General features: G+C 38.4%; 1 protein-coding gene across 1 annotated transcript in view; it reads left to right on the forward strand.

The window, feature by feature from the left end:
• The window catches only part of LOC149242110 (putative aldo-keto reductase 1), a 294,759-nt gene that overhangs the window by 50,615 nt on the left and 216,955 nt on the right, over nucleotides 1-27,189 (forward strand). The window contains exon 2 of the mRNA XM_089374180.1: nucleotides 5,716-5,883. Within this exon, the coding sequence (XP_089230306.1) occupies nucleotides 5,716-5,883 (168 nt within the window). The remainder of the gene's footprint in view (nucleotides 1-5,715; nucleotides 5,884-27,189) is intronic.

Consider the following 27,189-nt stretch of genomic DNA (forward strand, 5'->3'; position numbering starts at 1 on the left):
TACCATTCAAACCCCAGTGATCAAGCAAGATACCTGCGCTTAAATCACGCTTCATAAAGCTATCATCAATGGCTGAAAGGAAATCTATGCATGAAAATAACACATCTTACAACATTTCCCCGAAGAGTAACACCAACAAAAATTAACCCGAAAGTCTTTCTTTATTGCTCATAAAAAAAAGTTTACAAGAGAGCTTTCACTTAGAACACGACTCCAAGATTGAATGATCTCAATTGACAACTGACCCCCTATTTAAAGATAAATTTCCCAACAGCTAGTTCGAGTGATCCTTGTCAAAGTGATCTCAACCATTGATGAGGATCAAAATTTCTTTTAATCTCATCCGTCGAAATTTTAAATATTGAGGAAATTTCGAATTTTTCAATTAAATGCATTTTAATAAATTCAAAAATTAAAATTTTGCATTTATTTCCTCAAAAATTTGACTTTGACTTAACCCCAGGGACCTAAGACATAAAATTTAGCAAAATAATCAACTAACCTTAGTCCCTGGACCTGATAAAATTTAAATTTTTAAAGGATCTACGAATTTTACATCTGGAAAATTTAAATTTACCTAGGACCTAGGACCTATGAGGGGATAAATTATTTTTCTAACCCTCAAGACATTTTACATCATGATTTTTTTACATCTCAAGGGGGAAAACCCATTTGAACAAGACCCTCACAGACTACCCATTTTTGCGACACAAATATAATCTAGCAGATCAAGCAATTTGTAATAAAATAACCTAACCAAATAGTTAGGATTATTCCCAAACTGTGTTGCACGGGTACTCGCACCCGGGGGTGGGGTTCTCGAACCCGTCCCAGGTTCCCGCACCCAAGTACCGGATTCAGGTACGGGTTCTTCCCAGACGAACCCAGAAGAACCGGGTTCTTCCATGAAGAACCGGGTTCTTCAAAAAAAAAAATTGGGTTCTTTTCCTTTAACGGGTTCTTGGGTTCTTCGGGTTCTTCGGGTTGGGTTCTTTGGGTTCTTCATAAAAAAACTATATTAAAAATATAATTAATAATATATAGTTGGATTGAGGTTAAGAACAAAGTGCATACATTTGTTGTAGGAGATAGATCACACCCACAGACAGAGGAGATCTATGCAGAATTGCAGTGACTGACAGGGTTGATGAAGGAAGCAGGGGATGTACCTGATGTGCACTTTATGCTGCATGATAAGAAACAGGAGCAGGTGGTAGTGATCATCACATGATGTGTAATAAGAGTGGTGGGAATCTGCATTGTTTTACAAGAGGAAGAAGCTTATATTTTGTTTGTGCTTTTCAGCAAGTTGTAAAGACCACTGAAGTCTCATCAAAAGTGCAAGAAGTGCATATGTCGTAACTGCCACTATTCTGCCAAGTTCATAAATGAGGTCACCATGCAGGAAACTGTCCTGAGTGATTTAATCCACTTCGTTATTTCCTCAACTCTGTTTTTTTGGGATTTATATTGAGGCTTAAGTAAAATAAGTTAGCTGGAAGTGCTATATTATTCTGTTGGTGTCTCTACAAAGGGAGGGGAGGTGTGAGGACTGTTTACTGTTTTCATGTATCATGCCAAAGGCTATATCTCCCCAGGGCATTTCTCAAGGACAAGAGCCCATACAACAAGTTTGAAGTAGCATGGGTATTTTCAAAATTTTTAGGTTGAAGTTACATCAAGATATTCAAGTGAACAAAAGATGTGAGTGGATTGTCAACCTCCTTGGATATATGATTGCAGAGAGCTTGTCTGGGCAGAATAGGGATCGGGCTTCAGTTAGAGACCTTTTTTTTCCTTGGAGGTTCAGGTAATGACTTATAAATAGCAGTAAAGGCATTTTCAGAGACACTCTTGTTCTATTTTTGCTCATGATGAGAAGTGTTGAAATTCAAATCTCACATAAATACATATAATATGTAGATGTATGCACACAAATCGATGCATACACATAGACATACATTAATGGACATAGAGAGAACAGACATCAATGGACATAGAGAGATGCACACAAGAATTATAGTTTATGGCTGTAATGTATTATTCCATATGTTGGCTTGACAAAAGACGCTTGCCAACAAGCTGTATAATTGACTTTGTACTGATTTCATGTGTTTCATTTTTGGTTGAAAATATGGTGCAGCTCTAAATTGAATAAGTTAATAACTTAATTGCATCAAGCAACAGACGTTATGCTTGTCTGTATAAAACAATAGTTAATATCTTCACTCTTTTTTATGGTAGCTAATACTGGGGACTTGTGTTTGAGGGTCAAACAGGTAACATAACAATTGAGAAAGGTCTGAAATTCTGTTGGATTTGGAAAATAAAATGAAAGATAAGCATAGGAAGAGAAATTGGAAGCATGGAAAAGGATGGACATTATAGCAGTGTGATCAGACAAACAATGATGCCTGCAATGTTAATATGGTAATATAGAGTTAGGGAACAAGTTTGACCTGCAAAACTGTATTTGATAGGATGCTTGCGTGGTATGCGGTTTTGTGGAACTCAATGACAGCAGGATATGCTGACCACAACTGTTACATGGATGCTTTCCAATTTGTGGCAGAATGCTTTGGTTTGGCATAAATCCAAACCAAGTGATCTTCACTATTATTCTGAAGGCATGTGCCACACTGCCATCAAATGAAAATGGTAAGCAGGTCCATTTATGCATTATCAGAATGGGTTTGGAAAAAATATACAAATTCAAATTTCATATATATTATTAATTATATTTTTTCAACTTTAATATATTTCATACATATTATTAATTATATATATATGAAATATTAATTAATAATATGCATGTTTAAATGATTATCATTAAAGTTTTCTTGTTTAAAATTAAAGTTGAAAAAATATACAAATTCAAATTTCATATATTTTATTAATTATAAATTATAAATTTATAATTATAAAATATATTAATATAATTATTAAAATTTAATATTATTATATTACCCGACGAACCCACGCACCCTGTTTCCAAAAATGCCGTCCCCGTCCCCGTCCCTGCACCCACATTTCCTGGCAACATAATTCCCAAATCACTTTTACATAGACTCAACCTAGCACACTAAGACTCCCCTAACATTCTGGTGATAAAATCCATTCCGGCTTTGGGGTAAGGTTGAAGGAAAACTCTGCCGACCATGGATTGATGAGACAAAAAACGTTCCGGAATTTAGATTGTCATCAAAAAATTAGGTTTACATAGGCAATTACATATATGACATGGATCTGTTGAGATTATTTACAATTTACACATGCAGAAAGGGTTTACAATATAACATGATCAGGTTGATGAGGATAGCTGGACAACACGGACACATCGATCAGGCGCTATCCCTTTTGCGAAAAAAGGGGGTGTATTGGTATGGATCGTCGACACGTGGTGGTCAACAGGGACCACTTTGCATTAGGAATTGTGTATGGCCTCAAGAAATGTAAAAGTTGCATGAGAGTTGTGGCTACTTATAGACTTTATAGACCATAACCATGTGGCAATGACATAGGTGCACCTTGATGCGGGATGCACTGCCTTATACACTAGTGCTCACCCCTACAAAAGTAGGTTTCGATCAAACCATGAGTCTGCAAGTAGGATCACATAAGGCTTTCCAATCCTATCTGGGACGAGATGCACCTGAAGTGAACTACAAGGGACCAGCCATGGTCTGACCAAAATAAGAATATATAGAATAAGACATAGGCCTGGGATACATAATACAAAAACTCACATGGTTGTTGCAATGCTTTGAATTGTGACCTTGGGCTCACAATGGTGGTGATAAAATGCTGCAAAAGTTTATATGTATCCCTGTTGACATGCAAGGTAACGTGTACAAAAGACTGTCATAGTTTCACTTTTTATTCTTCATTTGGCAAGTTCTGGAATACTTTTTTGAATAATAAATCTTCTGCATACAGCATACTATGCCACACTCAATCTTTGTTACGATGGTGTTTTAAAATTAATTCACAATCTTAGATATCTGCTGTCCTCAATATGAAAGCAGCAAATCGAGGTATTTGATTCAATTTGCTGTCCTAAAATCAGAGATATTAGAGCTGTGGATTAACAAGCATTTCATATAAACTTAGGACATATAATTTCACTTGTTGACATACTTAAGTTGGATGGAAATCTTAAGGTATGATGATAATTTAATGGACATAGTGGAACAAATGACATAATCTTTAGGTCAAATCTTAATCTTTAGGTCAAATCTTGTGCCATTTTATTTCATCTAATATTTTAGCGTTTCCATGGTTGTTAATGATGACATATTGAGCTAATGAATGTTGAGTAGCTTAATTCACTCAATGCCATATTTTCTCGTAGTTTTCCAGCACTTCATAATCACACCTTAATACAAGAACATTGATTAAATGGTATATCATATATTCCTTCTTAAATCTAGCAACAACTTGCACTCTTTTATTTGTTATCATCATTGAAAGCCAGTTGATAATATTGCTAGTTGTTTTAGTCGATCGGGGAGTCTAAATAACTCTCCATTGCTACAACTGATTGGGCTAGATACACCAGAGGGATTCCCTCTTAGGCTAGGGTTAGCTTAGTTTCTTTAGTTTGAAATGTTAGGCAAGGCTGTTGAGGTGACAATGGGTGGCTTGCCTCTGTACCTCTAGGCTCTTCTGTTGAGGTTAGGACTTTTCCTCCTAAGGTAGAGTTTGAGAGCTAACAGAAGTTATGGAAAGATGCAGGAGAAGTCTTACCTGGGCAAGGGAATTATATTGTGGATATTTTGAAGAGATTTCAAATGTTTGATTATGAATCTTTGGCTACAGCTATGGCACCAAATGTTAGCTAACTTGTGGTTAAGATACTAATTTGGTTGGTCCTAATTTGTACACGTGGTTGATTGGGTCCTTGATGTACTTGGTGAATAGTATATGGACATTTTCTATTATATGAAGAATCGAGTAAATTTATGGTTGACCCTTGCCATATTTATCGAAAAGTTAATAAGTGTGTCCCTAGATATGTGAAGGGCATAATCCATTATGGCATGAAGTATTTTGGATATGGTGAGTCGTTGCTACATGGATATGTTGATTCAAATTGTGTTGGAGATGCTGGTATTCAAAAGAGTACTTTTGGGTATTTTTTTCATTTTGGATCATGTATGATTTCCTGGTTTAGCAGGAAGTATGCAATAGCTGCTCTTAGTTCATCTGAAGCAAAGTATATAGTAGCGTCATCTGCTCGTTGTGAAGCTTGTACATCTCTTCCAGAGTCTATAAGAGGTGACAATGAGCAAATTAGTAAGCATTCTGAGAGAGTGTTCTAATGAGTTTTTATTGAGAGCAGGTGTAAGCTGCCTGATTATTAGCTGCTATAGTATTTTTTCTGAATAATAGAGAGCTGATGTAGTTGTTGTTGGAGTCTGCATTACTGCTCATAATTTCCACTTTGCACACAGGTATTTAGCTTCCTTCTATGAATTAACACATAGAATGCAGTGTTTGCACTATTGAACTGAATCTGCAGAAGTTTTATGATATACAGATCTAGGCTTTGATAGGCGTAAACTATGTTCTAAGTTTTAGGACTTGTCTATTTCATTCTTTGAGTGCATATCTGATCTAATGTGAAGTTTAACATCTCCTAGAGGAGTAATTTACTTGATATTGTTAAGTTGTTCTTATTTTCTGATATAAATGCTCGTTTTACAATGCAAACAGGTTTCCAAACTTGGCTTAGGATGTATGGGGCTTTCATTTGCCTATGGCACCCCTGTTGCCGAGGAAGATGGAATTTCTTTGATTCATCATGCTTTCAACAGAGGCATCACTTTTTTTGACACTGCAGATATGTATGGGCCTTTCACAAATGAAGTCCTAGTTGGCAAGGTATATTCAGAATTTTATGTTCTTTTGTAGTCAGTTAAGCAAATGCCATTTTTTATGGTAATTTCTTTGTTTTCTTTCTGATATTTATGACTGTGAGGCTAAACGATTTGTACCCAACAAGTATGTGTAGAAAGCTACTGTCAAAATTTCCAAATACCAGAGGAATGTTCCTGTTTTAGAAGAAGCAGTACATGGAGACAGGAATTGCTGCTTGGTTTGTGTCATATACGTGCATATCCTAGTTCCACTGTCGAGGTCATTGTAAATGATAACATAGAAGGGGAAGTTTGAGATAAAACATTTTTTCTATTTAACAGTAAACAGTGAAGGAATATTGAAAACTTTTGGTACTAGGTATAGTAGATAGACTAGTTGACCTATTAATACTTCATAAGAAAAACTAACGAGTCTAATAGACAAAGAGCCAAGTGTAAGCAGACGCAGGTAGGGAAGAGATTATATCTACTAGCTATATATCCAAATTCATTGGAAATATAGGTACAGCTTGTACTCTGAACTTTGTCATCTTTTATTCAACATTGGAATTCGATAAATGGAAAATCCAAAAGAAAAAGATATCTGGTAGTAGGCCATGCTTTGTCTGAAATTATGTCAACGAACAAGTCCAAATGCAGGGATATATATTTACTATTTGGAACTCATTTATGGTCTAGTTTGTTAGACTATGCCCTGAACATTCTTCCAAGTCCTCCCCCTTCAAGACAATCAATAAGCTAGGGAGGGTTAGGGATGGGTATTGATTGTTTCATATCATTGTCATTATCATGCCCTGGGAAAGTCATTAAAATGGTATGAGTGGAAATAGAGAAATGTCCTGAGGGTTTTGGTTGTTCACCAATGCAAGCAAGGGTTCCTTTGTTTCGCCCACAAGGCATAGAGCAAACAATGACAAGGTGTTCTATTGAGGTACTTCATGGTGTGAAGGTCACTGGCTTGAAATTCTGTGGAAAAAAATCCAGCCATGCTAAGGGTTGGTGTGATCTAGGCCGGTTGTGATTCCTGGGTTATTTTGACGGCTTAGATGCCCTTGGGTCATGGCTACTCAAGCCACAGGTTAGTCGTGCCACCTGGATGATTGGTTGCTTTCACTAGAATTTATGTTGTGATTGCAAGGTGGTTCAACAAGCCATGACCTGGGAACCTTATCCACGGGAACCTAGGCCCCAAAGAAGCCTATTGGCACCCATAGGTGAGGTGCCAAGAGCCCTGGATCTCTGAGCAAAAACAACACATCACACCTACCCTTGGGCACCTCCTGCACCCAGGATGTTTTGCCACTCTGCACTACATTTGATGATTCTTTAGGATGATACACCTGGACCAGCATGCCCCTAGGCCGACCTTAGCATCTTATGAAGGATGGTAGCTGATTCAGGGCCTAGATGAGGATGGTCCCATCTTGAGAGACTTGGGTGTTGATTTTTCAAAGAGCTAATCTGATAATTACTTCTAATGATTTCTTAATTTAATCTTTCTTGTTGTCACATACATTATTAAGTAATTACATAGAAAGATCTCAACAAAAGAAAACCAATAATGACAGTAGGATCATAGAGAGTGTTATGAATAAAATATGTATAAAAATAATATAAATAATAATAGACATAAACAATGATTAATTAACTAATAATTAGTAGGGAAGAGGCATGTCTCTACAGACATGACCGTTTGTGAAAGGGTACTTACCTGGCTATATATACAGGACCCTCACTTTCAATTGTATCATCATTCTCATTCATAAATTTTTAATATATATTCTCGTATCTCAATGGAGATCTTTATATTCCAAGTCTTTTGGAATGTTTAACTTGCTATAACGAACTTTGTTCATTCCATTTGGTATCAGAGCCACGTTGGCAGATCCCGGCTTTTGGCCATCAAATTTTCGTCAACATTGTTGCCGTCAAGATTGGAGCGTTTCGCTATACTTTTGGAGTTTCCCCATTGTTGAGTTCGTCAAAGGCCCTTTGTTGAGTTAGGGAGGTATTCATAATAACTTCTTCATATGTATCTCTTTGTTGAAAAATTTCTGTATCCCAAGAAAAAGTTGAAAGAGATTTCTATGTTGATGAATCCATCCACGTCATGTTCTATCACAGAAGCATGTGGAAAGCATCTTGCATCAACATCATGCTCAACAAGTCGTCACTTGGAGCAAAATCACCAATTATCCAAGTCGTCACTTGGAACTTGGTCAACTCCTGTGACCTATGGTGACATCCTAGGATATTACCATTCTTGCATGCTAATTGAATGGTAATTCTCTTGCCCGGTGCTAAAGGCACTCACTCACCCACCTAGGGAGCACTCTGGGCCATTCTCTCTAGCCACATTATGTGGCCCCTGGTCAATACTTTGACTATCTATATCTTGACGCAGGGAGAATATTTTCCCATTGATGCTACAACATCAACACTTCCTTTGACTGAGGGAATGTTAATTTTCGATAACAATGGTATGTTCTATGCTTTAGCACAATTTACTTCAATGTTCCTTACTAGCCCAATGACAATTTCCAATTATCTTTAGTAGAAATCACATTAACTTATACACATTGTCAGTAATTGTAGATAGAACATAAAAACATATGCAGAAGACAAGCCAAGACAAGAGGACATAAGATGTGGCGGATGCCAGGGACAAATCCCAATTTGGGGAAATCCTTTGATCAAATCTTCTTATTATTTTTCAATAGTTCAATAGAGAGAGAGAGTACAAATATCAGAAATACATGCCCAAATCAAATTTTCCAAATCGACATTCAAACCAACAGTGAATGCAACCCTAACCAGAAAGTCAACGATGGTCAAAGCTGCCCCAAAACGTCCTCCAAGCAAGCTTGGTCAACAACAATCCAATTCGGCCTTCTAGGAGAGACAAAGTCAGCCCAAAAGAATTCGGTCAAACCTAGTCAAAGGAGAGAGAAACACTGGTGTAATTTTTTGTAGTCAAATCTGAAGTCAACACTATTCAAATTGTCCCAAACTCCTCGATTTCTATGCCAATAAATGCGGCCTAGAGAAATCATAATTCTAGCCCAAAAACCGAGGTCAACGCTAGTCAAATCCTCCTTGGTTAATGCTCTAAAACTTCGGCCTATTTTGACCCAGAAAAAACTAGGCCTCCTACCACACGTGCGAAGAAGAGAGGCTACCTCCAAGAAGTACGAACCAAATAAGAGAAGAGAGAGATGATGTGATGTGTGATGAGTGAATGTGCATATGAGAGAAGGGTCACTCCTATTTATACAATTCGTTGAGGGTGAGGAAACCCATCCATTGGGCTTCATGAGCCTACATTTGACTGAGGCCAACCTTGAAAATTTGTCCATAAGAAGAATAAATTCATAATTCCATTTCTTCTTATCAGAATGAGATGATCTTTATATCGAAATTGTACCTCTCCGAAAGAGGAATCCAATGCGATGATCATCTCCATCATATGAGCCGTCCTAAGGTGGAAGATGGCCCTAGTTTCCTATTTTAACAGTGCCTCTCAACTAGGGAAAATTCCACCCGCGAATCCATCATCATGTCAACTTGTTATCCTAAACCATCATGCCATCACTGCTTTGCTCTGCTCCACTGAACCATGAAGTAATAATGAAGAAGAAGTGATCAAGAGTGCATCATACCACTCTCCACTGACTAAAGTCATTCTTTGATGCCATATCAAGTTGTTGAACACCATGCATCTTAGTCATATGGAGTACGTAGTACACGATGCATCCATCCGTAGTGTTATGGTCCCTAACCAACTTTTCCCAACTCATTGGACAAATGAGAGGTACTTACCATGAGTCCTGGACTCTATGGGTAGGATGTGTGTTGGGGCATTAGCAGGAGAAGGTGAACCACTCATCTTGCTCATATGCCATAGGAGAAGGTGAACCACTCATCCTATGCATATGTCCAGGTAGGGGAACGTGAACCACTCACCCTACATACATGTGTCCGGGTAGGGGAAGGTGAACCACTCACCTTACACACATGTCAACCGTAATGGGGTATCATAGGGGAAGGTGAACCACTCACACTGTATCCATCACATCACTAGTGGAAGGTGAACCACTCACCCTATGGTCGCTCATAGCTAGCTCCAAGAAGTACCCCTTGCCCCTAGGAGGTCCCATAGCCCTGTGTCCAACTCATATGAGACCCTCATAAGAGGGTTGTTCCATGACTCCAAGTTTCTCTAAGAAGGTTAAGAATTTGACCTTCCCGAGAGGCTTTGTGAGAGTGTCTGCAACCTGCTCATCTGTCCTGATGTCTTGGAGCCTAACTGCTCCTCGTTGTACCATATCCCGGATAAAGTGGTACCTGATATCAATGTGCTTGGAGCGGTCGTGGAACACATGATTCTCTAATAGACGAATCCCACTCTGGTTGTTGCAGAAGATCACGGTGGTATCTATCATGTGCTCAAATAGCTTCCTCAACCAAACTACTTCACAATAGGCCATACTCGCAACAATGTATTCGGTTTCAATGATGCTTATTGCAACCGATTTCTGCTTCCTGCTCATCTAAGATATAGAAGCAGACCCCAAAGCGAAGCAACACACAGACGTGCTCTTACGATCCACCACACTAGCAGCTTAGTCAGCATCCTATATATCCATGTAGTCTCAAATCCCCGACAGTGTATCTCAGTCCATAGTGGATTGTGCCTCGGAGATATCTCAAGAGATTCTTGGCAGCAATCCAATGAATGTGATGAGGCTTGACCATATATTGACTCAACGTGTTCACAATGAAGCATATGTCAAGATGGGAGTTGACCAAGAACATCAGTGCCCCCACAAGTTGACAATACTCGGTAGGGTTCACCAATTCGGGCCCAACAACACTTCCACATAGCTTCTTGAAGTTGAGTTACATCGGAGTAGTCACAGACTTGTAGTCCACCATCCCACATCTCTCAAGTAGCTTCACAATATGTTTTCCGTGAGAAAGGAAAATCTCACCTGGCTTTTGCCAGACCTCCAATCCTAGGAAATAATGCATCAGTCCTAGGTCCTTCATCTCGAACTCGGAAGCCAACTCCCTCTTGCATTGATGAATGAGAGGGTCATCACCTGTAAGAAAGAGATCATCCACATAAAGGACCAGAATGAGAGGTCTCTCCTTTTCAACCCTTAAGTATAGGTTCAGGTCAACATCGCTTTTTGTAAATCCCAACTTCATAAGATAACTATCGATCTTTTCATACCAGGCCCTACGGGCTTGCTTCAACCCATAGAGGAATTTCTTCAACTTGCATACATGTGTCTCACGATCTTGAACCTCGAACCCCTTGGGTTGTTCCACATATACTTCCTCCTTAAGCGAACCATGCAAGAAGGCAGTTTTGACATCCAGTTGGTGTAGGTTCCATCCTCGCGAAGAAACAAGGGCTATAATTGAACAGATAGTGGTATATCGGGCAACCGGTGCAAATATCTCATCATAGTCTACTCTTTCGTTTTGAGAGAAGCCTCGAGCAACAAATCTGGCCTTGAACTTTTTAGCACTCCCATCAGCTCCATGTTTGATCTTGTAGATCCATTTTGAAGTGACCACAGACTTGTCCTTGGGTTTAGGAACCACATCCTAGACATCATTCTTCATGATCGACTCATTCTTCGTTCATCGCATCCTTCCAAACTTGTTGCTTCACAACTTCTTCGAATGTGCAAGGATCAGATTGTACAATGGTACTCATGGCAGCTAAGTACCCTTGGTACCTGTTCGACTTCTTGCTTTTACGAAATGTCCCCCTCAATGCAATATGATTCTCAGCATCTTCAAGAGTATCTTTGAGCCACAAAGGTCTTTTTCTTGGAGTAGAAGGCTCACAAGGATGTGGATCAATGGGATCCATTAGACCTTCCACATCGAGCATCGGTTCATCAGACAAAGGTTCATCCTGCTTTTCTGCATTAGCATCATCATTGTTAGGTTTCCTAGGGATAGGGAAATTGCATATATTTCTAAGAGCAAAATCTTTATCGAAAGTGACATCATGACTTAATTCCACTTCCCTTTGACCAGGCACATAGATTCTATATGCCTTCGAAGTTTCACTGTAGCCCACAAATGTTCCTTTCTTCTCAGATACATCTAATTTGTTTCTTTTCTCTTTTGGTACAATAATGTAAACTTTGAAACGGGAACTATAAACTCAAAACAGGAACTCTAGCAAAAAAAACCCCAAAAAAACATGAAAAAAATGCTAAAAACGAAAAGTGTTGATGCTGGAATACCACCTTTTTTTTTTTAGGGGTAAAATTTCAACATGTTTAAAAAATAACAGCGAAAACCAATTTTTTTGTGCAAAAATTGTGTAAAAAAACACCCTCAAAACCAAAAGTGTTGATGCTGGAATAACAATTTTTTTTTTTTTTTAATGGTAAATTTTCAACATTTTGAAATAATGGCGTAAAAGATTTTATCATGACTCCGAAAAATATTAAAATTTCAAAAGAATAATGAAAACATAAAATTAAAAACAAAAACAAAAACAAAAAAGTTAAAAAAATAACAAAACGTAAATAAAAATATATATTAAATCAAAACATAACATTAAAAAAAAACAAAAAAAAATCAAATATAAAACATGAAAAAAAATTAACCAAAAAAAGAAAAGAAAATCAATAATAAAAATGTTAGAAAAAAAAACAAAATTAACTTACAAAAGATAAGAATTAAAAAACTAAAAAAATATATATAAAAGAATAAATAATAAGAAAAAACATATTTTCAAAAAAAATGTTTGTTTGTTTGTTTTGTTTTTTTTTTACTACTTTTTTATGGAGTAAACAATAAAAAAAATTGGAAAAAAAAAAAAAAAAAACTATAAAATAGGTAAATAAAAATAGAAATTTTTTAAAAAGTATTAACAAAAAACAAAAAAAAAATTAAAAACAAACTAGATTAAAAAAAACAGAAAAAAGAAACACAATTTTATTTTAAAAAACTATCAAAATTAAGATTAAAAACATAAAAAAAACCTAAAAAACCAAAATATATTCAAATTGAAAAAAGAACCAAAAAATATTATATATATATATATAAACGAAAAAGCATTTTAAATTTTAAAAAATATATATATATATATATTGCATATAAAAGAAACCATTTAAAAGAAAAAAAAAAAAAAACATATATTTTTGATTAAAAAAAAAACATATTATATATATATATATATATATATATATATATATATTATTAAAAAAACATCTAAAATTAAAAAAAAACATATATTTTTTATTTAAAAAAAAAAATTTGTGCCGCCGCCTAGCTGCCTGTGGGGGCGAGGCCGGGTGGTGGCACAAATATATATATATATATATGTTTTTTTAAATGTTTTTATTTATTAAAAATACATAATATATGTTTTTTTTTTTTTAATTTTTTAATTTTTAAATGTTATATATATATATATATATATTTTAAAGTTTAAATTTATTTATTTATTATTATTTTTTTTAAATCGTAAATATATGTTTTTTTTTAAATGTTTTTATTTTTTAAAAATCGAAAATATATGTTTTTTTTGTTATATGGTTTAAAAAAAAGTCCATATATATATATATATATATATATTTTTTTTTTTTAAATTTAAAATGTTTTTCGTTTTTTTTTTTTTAATATATATATTCTTTTAAATTTAATTTATTTATTTATTTTTTTAATTTGAGTATATTTTGGTTTTTAAAATTTTAATTATTATTATTATTTTTTTTTTATTATCTTAAATTTTAAAAGTTTTTTATTTATTTTTTTGTTAATTTTCAATTTTTCTTTTAATCTAGTTTGTTTATTTTTTATTTTTTTAGTTTTTTGCTAATGCTTTTTAAAAATTTTCTATTTTTTTACTTTATTTATTTATTTTTTATATATTTTATATATTTGTTTTTTTAAGAAATCAACATTTTAAAAAAGAAAAATAAGACAACTAGAAAGTTTGTTAACTAATCATGATTTCAAAAAAAAATTGACATAAAAAATTTTGAAGTGTAAAAAATGTAACATTTAAAAAAAAATTCACATTTAATACATCAAAAGATTTAAAGTGTTAAAAATAAGCTCTCTAAAAAAAGGTCGATGTTGCATTGACACATTTCAAAATCAGCATGAAAATCACTAACATTTAAAAAAATAAATTATATTTGATACATAAGAAAATTTAAAGTGTCAAAAATATGCTCTGAAAAAAAGTGTATTCTGCATCACCACTTTTCAAAATGGTTGACTTTTTTGCTACCTCAACGAAACGGGTAATCGCATTTGTTCTCGTTTCAAAGTTTACATTGTTGTACATGAAAGTATACAGGACAACCAAAAATTCTAAAATGAGAAACATCGTGTTTCTTACTAGTGAATACTACTTCGGGTGTCGTGAAGTCCAAAGCTTGATGTGGGCATTGGTTTTGGACATACACAGTGGTGTTGGTAGCTTCTCCCCATAAGAACTTCGGAAGACCTTGATCATGAAGCATAGCTCGGGTGGCTTCTATGATAGTACGATTCTTCCTTTCGGCAACACCGTTTTGTTCAAGAGTATATGCGGCAGTAGTTTCCCTCTTAATGTGAGCTTCTCTTCAATAGTTTTTGATATCATTAGACTCATATTCGATCCCATTATCGATCAGAATTTTGATCTTCTTCCTTGTTTGATCCTTGGCCAAGGCTTTGAAGGAGAGGAACCATTTGAATACTTCATTCTTCTTCTTTAAGAAATAGATCCATGTCTTGCGAGAGAAGTCATCCACAAAAATAGCATAATACAAATATCCACCCAAAGATGTCACAGACAACATACCTGATAGATTAGAATGGGCCAATTGAAGAATATCGGTGGTTTGAGTCTCACTTGAGGGGAATGGTCCCCTTGTATGTTTTCTAGCATCACATCCTTGACAAACATCTTCATGATTTAAGTTGAATTCGGGCATCCCTGTGACCATCTTCCTTACATTGAGTAAGGCTTTAAAATGAAGGTGAGCAAATCTCTGGTGCCATAATTCAGATTGAGGAGAAGTATCACACGTCATTGCTCCCAAGGGACTTCCTCCAACCTGATAAAGACCTTCAACCATGAATCCTAGAGTGAACGCATCTCTTGGATTCCTTTGCCAAATACGAACCTTCCCATTAATTAATGACACCTTGAAACCCTTATCTTCCATCACAGAAATAGAAACCAAGTTCTTTTTCAAATTAGGTACATATAGCACTTCTTGTAAGTGGAGGGTTTGACCTTGCTTTAAGTGAAGAGTAACAGTCCCAATTCCTTCCACGGGATAAGTGGCATTATCCCCAAGTATAATCTGCATATTTGTCTTCTTTTCAACCAATTTTGAGAGGGTCTCCTTGTACCCAGTGAAGTGCCTTGAGGCACCACTATCAATCAACCAATGGTGGAGAGAGAAAAAATAAGATAATTTTTTTTTTTGCTTTACAAAATTAACTTCATCATACCTTTCTTGACTTCTTGGGAGGACAACCACCTACATTTCGAGCAGTAGGAGCATTCCTCTTTCCTTTGCTATTGAACTTGTTGATCCTTTGATTGCCATTGCCCTTGAAGTTGTTGTTGTGATTGTTGTCATCATCTCTTGGATTATCCTTCTTGTGAGGACACTCTCTAGCGAAGTGGCCAAACTTGTTACAATTGAAGCACCTTCTTTTTCTTCCTTCTTTGAATCCCGACTTGAACCCTTGTCCTTGATTCCTTGGACCAACATTGTTCCTTCTCTTAGAATGAGTGGAGAAGGTAGTAGGATTGTTTACATTTGAGGGCTTGTCTCTTTCCATCATCCTTATTTCTTCTTGAATGCATCTGGCCAATAGTTCATCAAATCCTAGAATCTTGTCATTATTGAGAATGGTAGTTTTGAACGCATCCCAATCTCTTGTAAGGCCCCCAAGTGCAATAAGAGAGAGTTCTCGGTCACCAGTAATTTCACCAATAGATAGGAGATCATTCTTGATCTCAGTAATCCTCTTGAAGTGATTGAATGGATTCTCCTCTATCCATCTTGATATCTTTCAACTTGTTCTTGAGAAATATAATTTGATTTGCATTGTTCACTTTGAACATCCCAACCAACTTTTCATACATCTCCTTAGATGTTTCCAAGTCAGAAATATAGGCAACCAAAGGCTTATGAATGTAATAAACAATAATCTTCTTAGCTTTTACCTCACCTTCTTGTACTTGGTTTGTGCAATAGCGGATGCATTTGAAGGAGGCTTAATGTTAAATTATGGTATGTTCTATGCTTAGAGCAGTTTACTTCTTTTCTTCTTATTAGCCACAGATTAGCAATCACATAAACATAAGGTAAAGTGCAGATAGAACATTAAAAGATCGACAAAAAACAAGCCAAGACAAGAGACACAAGATGTGGCGGCTAGCCAGGGACAAACCCCAATGCGGGGAAACCCTTTGATCAAATCTCTTTTATCTTCAATTATTTAGCAGAGAGAAATAGTATAGTCAAACTTGGTCAAAACAGCCCCGGATTGATTTCTAGTCAACTTGAAGAACTCGGTCTTCAACCGCTATCTTTAGCAGCCCAAAACAGTCCACAAATCTCAGTCAAACAGTAGTCAACACTTGGTAAAAGTCTTGTCAAACTTGCAGCAGCTCCTTGACAGTCAACGCTGGTCAAAGGGGTGGTCAAACCTGGTCAAAGTTGCTGAACAAAACTGCAGCTAGCCTAGGAGAGGCTGCCCAACCCAATCTGCAGTCAAGAAAGCCTCCACGCTGGTCAATGCTATCCAATCTGCTCACTTGCAACTAGGTCAACCCAAGTCAATGCTGCCCTAACCAGAAATCTGCGTCTTCCTTCTTCAGCCACACATGTGAGAGAGAGAGGCTCATCTAATGCGTAGGATAGAGAGAAGATGAGTGATCAGATGAGTTGCAAATGACTCAACCTCTCTTCTATTTATATGAAACGCTGGGCATGTGTGCCACACACTTAAGGGTTTGATCAATAAAGAATCATTTCATATTATTTCTGGGTTTATTTGCATTATTTTATATTTTCATATCAGATCTATAATATTTCTGGGTTAGATCTACAACAGATTCTCTAAGGTGACTCGTTCACCTATCATAGTGCTGCATCTCATCTATTTGCTGCACATCACCATGTGACACCTTGCTATACTGTCACATGTGTTGAACCTTGATGACTGAGCTGCTCTCATTTTCATGTTGCTCATTATGCTGCATCTTCCATGGTCTTATTCATCATCAAGTTGTCCATGCTCATGATCTCATTCATCATTATGCTACCCATGCTCATATCATCATGCATCATTATGCTGCCCATGCTCATATCATCATGCTTCTTATTATGCTGCCCATGATCTCATACATCATGTTGCCCATACTCATATCATAATGCATCATTATGTTGCCCATGCTCATATCATCATGCTGCTTATTATGCTGCCCATGATCTCATACATCATGCTGCCTTCCTTTGGAGACAGATGCTCCGGCTATTTCGGCAGTTCCCGGTAGTTCTGGCTTTTCCGATAGTTTTGGCTTTTCCGGCAGTTCCGATAGTTTTCGCATTTCCGACTTTTTCGACCTTTCTGGCTTTTCTGGTATTTTTGGCTTTTTCGGTGTTTCTGGCTTTTTCGGAAGTTCTGGCTTTTTGGCAGTTCCGACAGTTCTGGAATTTCTTGCTTTTCTGGCTTTTCCCGTATTTCTGGCTTTTCTGGCGTTTCCGACAGTTCTAGCTTTTCTTCCGGCAGTTCTGGCTTTTCCGGCTTTTCCTTAGGATCTCTCCTCCTACTAAAACCCAAAAACAAGTAGAGAGAGAAAGAGATCCAAGTGTGTGTAGAAATGACTTGAAGTCCTTTTCTATTTATACTAAAACGTAGACGTTGAATAGACATGACTGTTGGGCTTCTGAGCCTACATAAGTTGCTGGTCAACTTAACAATTTGTCCATAACATAAATAAATTCATAACTTCATAAATACTTATAGGAATCGGATGACCTTTAGATCAAGCCTACACCTCTCAATGAGAGGGATCCAATAAAAATATCAGCTGCCATAAATAATATGACCCACATGGAGTTTGGCCCTAGTTGTGAATTTTAACATCGCTACTATCCCAGCCATCAAATGCACTGCCCTGCACAGCTTGGCCTTGCTCTGCTCTACACTGCTCGAACTATGAAGAAGAAGAAATGATCAAGGATGTATCATACCATCCTCCACTGACCCGAAGTCAGTCTCAGAGTGTGTCATACTGCTCTCACTGATCCCAGATCAATGGAGGTCATCCTAGCATAGGGAGTACGGTAGATACAACGATGTGTCCATCGATAGTACTACTATGGTCCCTAACCCCATTTCCCTGCCCATTGACCAAATGAGAGGTGCTTCCCATGAGTCCCAGACCGCATGGGTAGGATGCCTCGACAGGAGAACTAATATTCCTGTCCACAGGAGAACGAATCATCCTGTCCAATAGACGCCACAGAGAACTAATCATCATGGCCCACAAGTGAACTAATCATCCTGTTCCACATTCGTCAAGGAGAACTAATCATCCTGGCCCATAGGAGAACTAATCATCCTGTTCCATAGTTGCCATAGGGTGTCACAGGGGAAGGTTGAACCTTTCACCCTGTACATAGTGCACCACCAGGGGATGGTGAGTCGCCTTGTGGTCGCATGTCGCTCCAAGAAGTACCCCGCGCCCTCCCGGAGCTCCTAGAGCTCAATACATCGTAATCGACCCTCATAAGAGGGTCTCTGAATGACGCCAAGTCGTTCTTGGAATGTCAAGAATTTGACCTTTCCCAGGGGCTTTGTCAAAATGTCGGTGACCTGTTCATCTGTACTGATATGTTGGAGCCTTATTGCTCCCCGCTGCACCATATCTCGAATATAGTGGTACTTTATATCAATATGCTTAGAGCGATCATGAAATACGAGATTCTCTGATAAACGAATCTCGCTCTGGTTGTCACACAGGATCACGGTGGTATCCAATGTAAATCCAAACAGCTCACTGAAGAGCTTTCGCAACAACACTGCCTCACAGGAGGCCATACTAACAACAATGTACTCTGCCTCGACTATGCTCAAAGCCACCGACTTCTGCTTCCTGCTCATCTAGGATATCGAGGCAGATCCCAAAGAGAAACAACACCAGGAAGTGCTCTTTTGGTCCACCACACTGCCTGCCCAATCAGCATCGGTATATCCAAGTAGTCTCCCATCTTCGGCAGTGCATCTCAACCCATGAGTGATCGTGCCACGAAGATATCTCAACAGATTCTTGGCACCAATCCAATGTGTGTGGTGAGGCTCAACCATATGTTGACTCAACGTGTTGACTGCAAAGCATATATCTGGATAGGAGTTCACCAAGAACATCAATGCTCCGACGAGTTGATAATACTCGGTAGCATTTCGTAAAACAGGTTCGACAACACCACCGCTTAACTTCTTGAAGTCAAGCTCCATTGGGGTAGTTACGGGTTTGCAGTCCACCATACCGAATCTCTCCAATATCTTCACCGCATATTTTCCTTGAGATAGGAAAATCTCCCCTGGCTTCTGCCAGACTTCTAGTCCTAGGAAATAGTGCATCAGTCTTAGGTCCTTCATCTCAAACTCAGAAGCCAACTCCCTCGTACATTTTTGAATGAGAGGGTTTGCCCCTGTTAGAAAGAGGTCGTCAACGTACAACACCAGTATGAGAGGATTGCCATCTTCAACCTTAAAGTAAAGGTTAGGGTCGACTTCACTCCTAGTGAATCCCAGCTTCATCAAGTAGCTATCGATCCTTCCATACCACGTTCGGGGTGCTTGCTTCAGCCCATAGAGGGCTTTCTTCAACCTGCACACATGAGATTCTCGATCATGAATCTCAGATCCTTCGAGTTGCTCCACATAGACTTCCTCTTTGATCGAACCGTGCAAGAATGTAGTCTTGACATCCATCTGATGTAGGTTCCATCCTTGCGAAGCAGCAAGGGCTATGATCGAGCGGATGGTGGTATATCGGGCAACAGGTGCAAATATCTCGTCATAGTCTATACCTTCCTTTTGAGAGAAGCCATGAGCGACAAAACGAGCCTTATACTTTTCCACACTTCCATCAACTACATGCTTTATCTTGTAAAGCCATTTCGAAGTGACAACTGCTTTGTCATGGGGTCTGGGGACCACATCCCAAACATCGTTTTTCATGATGGACTCATATTCCTCGGTCATAGCATCCTTCCATACTTGATGCTTGGCAACTTCTGTGTATGACGAAGGCTCATTTTGGATGATCGTGTTCGTGATGGTCAGGTATCCTTGATACCTGTTCGGCTTCTTACTTTCCCGGAAGGTTCCTCTGGGTGCAATGTTACTTGGGAGCGGGAGAAAAAGCGGGGAGTGGGAGCAACATTTTCAGAAGCTCTCGGTTTGGGAGTGAATCCCGGAGCGATTTTTTTTTTTTTTCTAGTTAAGACTAACCTAAGTACCCACGGGGGATTTGAACCGGTGACCTATCGCAAGGAGTGCCTTAACAACTCACCCATTCACCGTGAATCCAAAGCCCCGTGGGCAATCCCGGAGCGATTTTTTAAAAATATATATATTTTTTATATTTTTTAATTTTTGATACATATATGTCAACAAAAACATGTAGAATGATGAATTAGATATAAAAAACATAAAAAAACATAAATTGATCATTGAACCATATCACATCAATCATTTAGAAGTTATAATCTTCATTGACCATGTCCACAAGTTAGTAAAATACATATTACAACTGCAACATGTTGAGTCTCGTGAATCATGATTCATCAAATTCAATCTTAAAGTTTCAACTTCAAGCTTTCAAAATTGAAAATTCAATATATAACATTTATCATCATTCATCACCAAAGTTGTACTTGTAAGCTAAGTTTAACCGTTACAAGAAATAATATCTTAGATATTTCTATGTCCTAACTTCTAACTGTTAACATGAAATGAAATGTTGTAAAATGAAACATGAATAATGAAATGAAATGAAACAACTTTAGTCTTTCACGAAGCATCATATTCATAATTCACAATCATTACCAATGAGTTATAATTGCCAACTTCAGACTTCAAATTTTCATTGTCACAGTCATATATTGTTTACAAAAAATATCATTATGATATGAAAGAGTCAAGAGTCAAGAGTCAAGGACTCAAGACTCAACAGTGATGAAAACTAATAGAAACTAGAAAAGACAAGTAAACTGTAAATCTACATGTGGCGCTTGCCACGAGAGTCTCCAGGAGTATAAGCAGGTCGTGGTGGTCTTCTAGGAGTCTCCCGCACAGACCGACGACCAGAACTAGAAGGCACATGCCCTCCATGTGAGGGTGTAGATGGAGGTGGCGACAACAAAGGAACAAGACTCGGACCTCGAGCACTGCTACTGGATGGTGGAGGTGGATGTGGCATGGTTGTTGCAGCTGCAGCTGCTTCATCTTCATTCCTTATAAGTTCCTCTTCCAGTTCTTCAAGATGCACTATACCATCCTCCAAATTGTCATCCTCTGGGTGATTGTCCCAAATTTTATATGTGGGATCCTCATAAGCCCGATCACAGCAATGACTCAACAACCTCAAGTTGTAGTGCACATAAACCAAGCTTTCTGCTCGGTTTTCATTGAGTCTGTTTCTTTTCACATTGTGTATGAAGCTGTAGGTGCTCCAACACCTCTCTGTAGAAGAAGTATTCACAACCTGTGATAGAACTTTTTTTGCCAATTTTGGCAAAAGTCCATGGCCACCATATGTTTCCCACCATGTGAGAGCATCAAATCTGTCTTTGTCTTCCATTGCATGGAAGGTACCAAACAAACTAGTGCCACTGAAGTATTTGCCTATTTCAAGGCGCACAACTGCACATTCCTCCCTGTCAGGTATCAACTTTTCTAATGCTTGCAAATATCCACTAGTTACCTTTGCATCTAAATGGGGTTTGGTCCTAATCCCACCCCCTGGTGCAGGTTGGCCCAACCAAGATGTAGAGTAGTATTTTGGCGTAAGGATATACGCCAAGCAATGTAGATTAAGTTTATTGCACCGTTCATACACACAATCGTGAATCAGTTTGTACAAGTTGGGATCTCTGTTATGAACAATATCTTTTTGCCCCAACATGGTATCCATTTGCTCATACACCTCGCCAATCACTGGTTTGTTTGTATTTGCAAACCGAATCATGTGATAAATGGGCTTGGTGAAATCCAATACTTGCCTCACACTTGTCCAAAATTGACCATCAAGAGCGGCCTCCTCCACCAGTTCAAAACCTTGCCTGTCAGCTGCATTTGTAGCCCTTTCCTTTAATACCTGCCAATGTGGACTTGATACCATGCTAGCCAATGACTCTCTTACCTTCAAAAGGCGCCTGAAGGTGAGGTAATAGCTGTCAAATCTGGTCTTCGCAATCTTCAACAACTCCAATCTCGAGTGACTGCGGAAAAGGCCATGGGTATTGCTATGATTTGTAATAAATTTTATCTTTGTTTTCCTTTCTTGTACAAATCACCAATCCATTTGTATTGTGCATTTTTGTTCTTGACAACATCATGCATCAGAAGGTCCAATGTGTGAACCAAACATCCAGACGAAAATATGTTGGGGTATTTATCCTCAATAATTGCTCCCGCTGCCTTACAATTAGGAGCATTATCAGTGATGACTTGGATGACATTGTATGGCCCAATACGGTCAATTGTTTCAAGTAATGCTTCTGCAATGTTGATGGCGGTCCTAAACTTGTTTGAGTAACCATGTGCAGTTAGAAAGATGGTAACACTAACAGACACAGCAACAACACTTATCAATGGCTTGCCTTTTACATTTGTCCATCCATCAGATACAATGGACACCCCATGGTCAGTCCAAGAACATGTCATTCTATTCAAAGAACGTGATATTTTTGCTTTTTCATGATCAAGTCCAACGGCTCTTGTATCCTATAGGGGCATCATTTATGGTAGAAACCATTTCGTGCCAATAAGGTGAGCGAAGAACATTGAATGATATCCCACATGCATAGATAAACTTGTAAACCTTTGAATCCACATCATTCCTACACCCCTCATCAAGGAAATCTGATATGGTTCTACGCCTTAAAGCCGATGACCCTGTGCCTCCATATCCACTGCCTTGGGAGGATGCTGAAGGAGTTCTTTGTGCTTGTGATTGTGAGCTTGGTTCAAAGAAAACCCTTGGTTTTTTTGATTTGTATTGGGCTTCCTCCTCTTCCCTTATGTATTTGGCTCTATCCGCTGCTGACACCACTGGACAAGTTTTGATTCCTATTTGTTTGTCTCCATCCCATGGCCTTTTCCCGCAGAGGTGTTTTCTAGCACGGGTGTATGAACCTGTGTAATCATTGTTGCAACGGGGGCAATGAAATTTAGTGGTTCCACCCCCTCCCTGCTTCAGGCCTGTTAACATATTTCCACAATGGGGTTTGGTCTTGTTTAGTTTTTTGAGAGTCATGTTCACCTCATCCAGCTCCTCACCGGGGTTTTCATCAAATCCACTTTCTCCAGCTTCTTCATCCCCCTCTTCATTTTGGCCCCTCCGTTTCCTACTCTCCAGCACCATAATAACCATAAAAGGGACCAAGAAGAGGAAAATGCCAAGAAATATAGCCAGGTCCATGATGTTTGATATTTGTAGGCTTTTGAATCTGCAAATTAATTTAATTTATTTAGATTAATTAATTTAATTTAGATTTATGATTTTTTTACTAAATATAGTTAATAAACTAAATAAACTAAATTAAACTAACTAAATTACTACCTAACTAAATTAAACTAACTAAACTAACTAAATTACTAAGTTACTTACCTCTTTGCAGGCTTGCTCCTTGCTCCTTGCTTCTCCTCGCTCCTTTGCTCTTGCTCTCATTCAAGTGATAATGAAATTATTTTTGCCCCATTGTGTTTTTAAAACATAATTTTTTTTTAAAATTTGATTTTTTTTGGCGTCCGTGGTTTTTTTTGTTGTTGTAAATTCTCCGCCGGATTGCTCCTGTCGTCGGCCGAATCACTCCCGGAGTGAAAATTTAAAGCTTTGGAGCGATCGCTCCTGAGTTGTAATTTTCGCTCCGGGAGTGACGCTCCCGATATTGCTCCCGATTTTGGTAGGGAGCGGAATTTTTTTTATCGGGAGCGCGCTCCCGACCCCTCTCCCAAGCCGCTCCTGCCCAGAGCGTGGATTGGGAGCGGGAGCCGGGGGGCGAGCGCTCCCCCGCAACTCTATCTGGGTGCAATGTGTCCTTCAGCATCATCAAATGTCCCCCTAAACCATGAAGGCCTCTTCCTAGAAGAGGAAGGATCTTGCGGAGGAGGATCAATAGGATCCATAGGTTCTTCCACATCGGGCATCGTCTCATCTTCCCTTTCCTTCGGTTCCCTGGTGTCAGCTTCTTTAGATCCCCTTAGAGTAGGAAGATTGTCAACTTTGCTAAGAGCCATATCTTTGTCAAAGGTGACATCATGGCTAATTTCGGCTTCCCTTTGACCAACCACATAGATTCTATAGCCCTTAGTGTTTTCGCCATAGCCCATGAAGAATCCTTTCTTTCCAGATGCACCCAATTTATTCCTTTACTCCTTCGGCACATGAAAATATACAGGACCTCCAAAAATTCTAAAATGAGATACGTCAGGTTTATTACCAGTGAACATCTCTTCGGGAGTCTTGGAGCCCAATGCTTGATGAGGGCATCGATTTTGTACATATGCGGCGGTATTTGTAACTTCAGCCCATAGAAACTTTGGAAGTCTTTGATCATGGAGCATAGCACGAACAACTTCCACAATCATACAGTTCTTCCTTTCCGCTACACCATTCTGCTCAGGAGTATATGGTGTAGTAGTCTCCCTCTTAATGTCAGCCTCTTTGCAAAAGTCGTGAAACTCATTGGATTCATATTCAGTCTCATTATTAGTCCTTAAGATCTTGATCTTCTTTTTAGTCTGATTCTCGATCAAGGCTTTGAAGTGCCGAAACTAGGAGAACACTTCATCCTTCTTTTTCAAGAAGTATATCCAAGTCTAGCGAGAATAATCATCTGTAAAAGTGAGGTAATATAAATATCTTCCCAAGGAGTTCACAGGAATCATACCGGATATGTCTGAGTGAACCAACTGCAATATATCGGAGGTCTTGCTTTGGCTTGAGGGGAATGGTCCCCTTTTGAGCTTTCCTTCGGCACATCCTGGACATACACCTTCTTGCTCTAATCTGAACTCAGGCATCCTGGTCGCCATTTTTCTCACATCAGGTAGAGCTTTATAATGAAGGTGAGCAAACCTCCGATGCCATAGTTCAGACTGAAGAGGTGTCACAAGACATGACACCTAGCGGACTTCCTCCGACCAGATATAATGAATCAATTCGAAACCCAAGAGTGAAAGCGTCTTTAAAGTTATTTTTCCATACATGTGCTTTGCCATTGCTGAAGGCCACCTTGTAGCCTTTGTCTTCCATTGCCGAAATGGACACCAGGTTCTTTTTGAGATCAGGTACATATAATACATCTTGTAAATGGATTGTATTTCCCTGATTCAATTGAAGAGTGACATTCCCTACGCATTTCACGGGATATTTTGAATTGTCCCCAAAAACAATTTCCAGGTTGGTCTCCTTCTCTACCAGATTAGAGAGAGCTTCTTTGTAACCAGTGAAGTTTCTTGAGGCACCACTATCAATAAGCCAATTTCCCAGGGAGTCCGGGGGAGCAGTAGTAGAGAGGGCCGCTGGTAGATAAAATTCATCTTGCTTATTGTTAACAACGATAGATTCATACCTGGAGTTTCTTGCCTTCTTGAAGGGTTATCCTCTTCCTTGATTTTTGGCATTTCTTTTACCTCTGCCATTGGACCTGCGATTTCTTTGATTGCCGTGAGAGTGATTTTGATCATTGTCATGGTGTGAGTCCCTTTTATCAAGGCACTCCCTCGCATAGTGGCCCATTTTATTGTAATTATAACATCGTCCTTTTCTTCCACCCTTCGGTCCAACCTTTCTTTTGAATTTAGCCCCTGAATTGTTTCTTCTTTTAGCATGAGAAGAAAAGGCAGAGGGATGACCTTTAAGTACGGGCATTTCTTGCTCTTCCATCCTTGTTTCTTCTTGAATGCATCTGGCCATCAATTCCTCAAATCCAGGAATTACGTTATTGTTGAGAATAGTAGTCGTGAATATATACTATTCAAGTGGCAGTCCTCCAAGAGTTGTGAGTGTCATTTCCCTGTCAGGAATTACTTCCCCAATAAATAGGAGATCATTCTTGATCTCGGTGATCCTTAAGAAATATGCTTGCATACTCTCATCTTTGCCCTTCTCAATTACCTTTAGCTTATTTCTAAGGAATAAAACTTGATTTGCATCATTAACTTTAAATAAACTCACCAGTCTATCGTAGATTTCCTTGGAGGTGGTCATCTCGGAAACATAGGCCACCAGGCTCTTGTTGATAGAGTCCTGGATGATCTTCCTTGGTTTGACTTCTCCCTTGGTCCATTTGTTCCTAGCAGCAGCAGATGCATTTGATGGAGGCTCAACAATCCTGCCTCTCCAATCGTCCAACACTTCCTGTTTTTCTAATGTTAGATCAAGGGACATCTTCCATCCGTGATAGTCAGTCTTCTCACGAAGTTTGTCTTCAGCAGGGAAGTGTGCTGAGGACCCCATGACTTCTTTAAGATAGCTTTAATAGCCTTCGATGATTGCTCTTACTTGGGCTTTGTCTTCACCTCAGCTTCGATACCATGTTAAATTATGGTATGTTCTATGCTTAGAGAAGTTTACTTCTTTTCTTCTTATTAGCCACAGATTAGCAATCGCATAAACATAAGGTAAAGTGCAAATAGAACATTAAAAGATCGACAGAAAACAAGCCAAGACAAGAGACACAAGATGTGGCAGCTAGCCAAGGACAAACCCCAATGTGGGGAAACCCTTTGATCAAATCTTCTTTTATCTTCAATAGTTCAGTAGAGAGAAATAGTATAATGCAGAATTCAGTAATTCTATAACAACAGCAGAGAGCCATAAATCAGCACAGTCAAACTTGGTCAAAACAACACCGGATTGACTTCTAGTCAACTTGAAGAACTCGATCTTCAACAACTGTCTTAAGCAGCCCAAAACATTCCACAAATCTCAATCAAACAGCAGTCAACACTTGGTCAAACTCTGGTCAAACCTGTAGCAGCTCCTTGACAGTCAACGCTGGTCAAAGTTGCTGAA

This window comes from Pinus tabuliformis, chromosome 8 (genome assembly GCF_031772625.1).
Source record: "Pinus tabuliformis cultivar Carrire ecotype Pingquan chromosome 8, CPIR1, whole genome shotgun sequence".
NCBI lineage: Eukaryota > Viridiplantae > Streptophyta > Pinopsida > Pinales > Pinaceae > Pinus > Pinus tabuliformis.